The sequence below is a fragment of the Microcebus murinus genome, chromosome 4 (genome assembly GCF_040939455.1).
Source record: "Microcebus murinus isolate Inina chromosome 4, M.murinus_Inina_mat1.0, whole genome shotgun sequence".
Lineage (NCBI taxonomy): Eukaryota > Metazoa > Chordata > Mammalia > Primates > Cheirogaleidae > Microcebus > Microcebus murinus.
Window position 1 is genome coordinate 102,312,718 of NC_134107.1, and position 3,895 is coordinate 102,316,612.

Sequence of the window (3,895 nt, forward strand, 5' to 3'; positions counted from 1 at the left end):
TTTCCTCTTTTCTGAAGACATCCCTCAAAACTTCAACAGGAAGTATTATTTTATCTTATTTATTTAATTATTTGAATTTTATTATTCCTTCAGTCTTTGTGTTTCTTTAAAGAAGAGTCTGTGAATGATTAATTTTGGTGTCTCAGCATCTCATGTGGTTTATGACCATAGACTATGATAAACATATATTTATTGAATAAAGAGAATAATTCAACATATAGGTATGCATTTTTTTTCTATTTAATGTCTAAACTTTTTAAAATGTTGCTTCATTTGATGTTATAATTCCTCGACTCTAATTTAGTAGTCTCTTTCCTTTTCATGAACTCTTCAACCTATAGAATCAATAGAATGTATTCTACTTATCCAAAATTTCAAGAGGAAAATAAATCAAAATGCATCATCAAAAAAGGCATGGTCTAAATGATCTCTCATGGTCTATTTTATCATAAAAATTTAAGATTATTATTACTCACTGATGCAAGGAAGAGGAAAAACCACAAGGGTATAGGTGATGATGGATTTAACCAAAGTCATAATCTGATTTCCTGATTTAATACATGTATTGGGCTCAATTTTGCACTTGAGGTTTGTTTACCCTTTATATGTGAGAAAAACAGTTTAGGCTGTTAAGTCCAACTGAGATCGTGTAGTACATTCATGAGCAGAAAATGTTGTAATATAGGTAGGTCATAGAATTTGTTCTTTCTTAATCCCTTTTGAACAGAAAAACTCTCCAGAATATTATGAAATATTCTGTCTTTTAAGTGACTTAATTTATCCACAGTATCTGAAAAACATTTTTGTGGGTACATTTGCACATTGCTAAATAAAATCCCACTCCCAAATTTAGCTGAATTGAAATGATCATCGAAGATTATCTGGTTCTCTTCCCTATCAAATCAGATAAAATATGCATAATATCCCTATTTTTTTTAGTAAAGAAGGATTTATTACCTTTACAAACACATTTCTACCAATTTCTTTGAAGGAAAAATATTAATGCCTCAGTGTGGGCAAGGACTTAAAGGTAGACATTGAGAGAGCTCATGAAGACACCATGCTGAAAAAACTATGGTCCATATTGGATGATGGAGTGAAAATCTGCAAAGATGTTTTGATGGACTTGGGTGATGGATGAATACCAAAACGTTGAAACTGGGCAGTCATAAATGATATATGTAAGGACCTATTTTTTGTAGAAACAAAATTTTTTTAAAAAAGAGAGAGATGGAGAGTTTCTAATACCTAATAGAAGAAACCAGTGTGAAAGCTTCCTTATAGTTTTACAAAAGAAAAATTTCACTTTAATATGACAGTGTTATCTTTTAGTGACTTCTTTGAAATCTTGCATGATGTTAGAATGCATCAACAAAAACAAAGTAAAGGATGCAATGATTACATTCCTTTTTGTATAGCTACCTGGAGTCCTGAACAGTACATAAGAGGACAGGGTTAATACAAGAATTATTAGGAAGAAATTCAAAACCATCTTGACAAGGATGTGTATAAAGAAATCCAAATTAAAAAATAAATGATTAAGCTGACTTATCTTTGAGGTATTTCCACATAAAAAATACATTAATTTTTTTCTTCTCTGCATTTTCATAGCTCTTTTTTCTGTATTTTTCCAATTATGTTATTATAGATTTAAAATCCTTGGATTCTAATCTGGGATCTGCCAGAAGCTTTATATGAGAATTTGAACATGTTATTTAAATTCCATGAATCATGATTTATTCATCAACGATGAAGTGAAAATATTAACACATATCTTATACAATTATATTAACATTAACTAGAAAATAGTTGTGGAAATTCTATGTAACCTACTAATGTGCCCATCTTTTTCTTCATGCTTTCTCTATTTTTCTTTCCTTTTTTTGCCTTTCCCTGCCTATTTGAGTCCTCAACTCTTTCACTCTCTTTGTCATTTGCTCTTCTCTGTCTAACAATAGTAAAATAAAACCTGCTCATTTGCCGGTCAAGTTGCCAGGATTCAGTCCTCAGCCAAGGAGACCACAATTCCTTCTGACAATGTTTGCTGTTTCTACAGTGTGAATCACAATAAATATTATCTTTTCATTAGCAGGATCTCTGATTGCTTTTTTCCTGGTGAATCTACTGGTAGAAAGCAGTGAAATTTGGTCCCTTGGATGATCAACTTACTGTCATTTCCCCCCTTTTTCAGGATAGCATATAACATCTATGGAGATACAGAATCACACTTTGGTCACAGAGTTCATCCTGCTGGGCATCCCCCACACAGAGGGGCAGGAAACTGTGCTCTTTGCTGTGTTCTTGATCTTCTACCTCTGCACTCTGCTGGGAAATCTGCTCATCCTCCTAGCTGTGATGTTTGATTCCCACCTCCACACGCCTATGTATTTCTTCCTTTGTAATCTCTCCGTGCTGGACATTGGTTTCTCTTCTGTGAGCACTCCAAAGATGCTGGCCAACTTGCTGGTGAGAAGCCGAGTCATCTCCCTGGGTGGCTGCATGTGCCAGGTCTTTTTCTACCACTTCCTGGGCAGCACTGAGTGCCTGCTGTATACAGTAATGGCCTACGACCGGTTTGCTGCCATCTGCTACCCACTGCGCTACACCATCATCATGAATCGCCGGGTGTGTGCCCTGCTGGCTGCTGGTACCTGGTTCACTAGCTCCTTTCATGCTACAATTCTCACCACATTGACCTTCCAACTGCCATATTGTGGCTCTAATGAGGTGGACTATTTCTTTTGTGACATTTTCCCTGTAGTCAAACTGGCATGTGGTAACACCCTTATCATAGAGACCGTGAGCTTCACCAACATTGGCCTCATGCCCATGACCTGCTTCCTCCTCATCCTTGCCTCGTACGTCCGCATAGTCATTGCAATCCTGAAGATGCGCTCTGCCGAGGGGAGGCGCAAAGCAGCGTCGACCTGCGTTTCCCACCTCTCAGTGGTCACGCTGTTCTTTGGGCCCTGTGCCCTCATCTATACCCAGCCATCTTTGAGTGAAGTGCTAGTAACCCCAGTGCAGATCTTTGGCAATGTAGTCACCCCCATGCTGAACCCCACAATCTACACCCTGAGAAACAAAGATGTAAAGGGAGCCCTGAAGAAACTGGCTGGGGCTCAGATTGTTTCAGAAGGAGGTCACTAGTCCACTCGTGGGTGAAGCTACCTTTTTCCCTCCTCATCTGTGTATTAAACTAACTTTTAAAAAATCTATCCATGTAAATTATAAGGGTCTTTCAACCATAAAAGAGCTTGGAAATCGTTCTAATGGATACAAACCGTTGATATCTTTCTCATCTCCTGGACCAGATATTTGAAGGTTCAGATAGTAAATATTTTAGGCGCTGTTGGTCATATAAGAATGTTACAAATACTCAACTCTGCTGTTGTAGGATGAAAATAGCCATAGAAAACCTATAAGCAAATGGTGAGGCCATGTTCTAATAAAACCTTATTTACAAAAACAGGTGGTGGGTAGGCTTTTCCCCACAGGCCATAATTTGCTGAGCCCTGTCATAAAGCCTAGCTGGAATTGAAAATACTCTTTTCACTGCTATGTTAATAATGGCTTAATAGTGGACTCTGACGTGGGCTGGGTAACATGAGTTGAATTGCTGATCAGGAACAGGCAGTAAAGTCAAGGACAGTGAGTGTGCCCTGTGGAGAACTCCACTGTACCCCAAGTACACACAGTGAGAACTGCCCCTTGCTGCAGGCCCATCTGCCTGGGATCCATGCTAATGACTAGAAATTCACTCGTTCCTCTAGTCCTGTAACCAAGATGGCTCGTGGCCAATTTTCTTAGGTATGAAGGTAAATGACCACTACTCTTGCTCATAAGTACAAACTCTTTTACTTCAGATGTTACAGAACTCAGCATCACCACCTCA

General features: G+C 38.0%; 1 protein-coding gene across 1 annotated transcript; it reads left to right on the forward strand.

Annotated features, from left to right (window-relative positions):
• The first annotated feature begins 2,208 nt into the window (after nucleotides 1-2,208).
• On the forward strand, nucleotides 2,209-3,150 carry LOC105864527 (olfactory receptor 10D3-like). Its single transcript, XM_012752462.3, has one exon. The coding sequence runs from the start codon at nucleotides 2,209-2,211 to the stop codon at nucleotides 3,148-3,150; it is 942 nt and encodes a 313-aa protein (XP_012607916.1).
• Nucleotides 3,151-3,895: the final 745 nt, after the last annotated feature.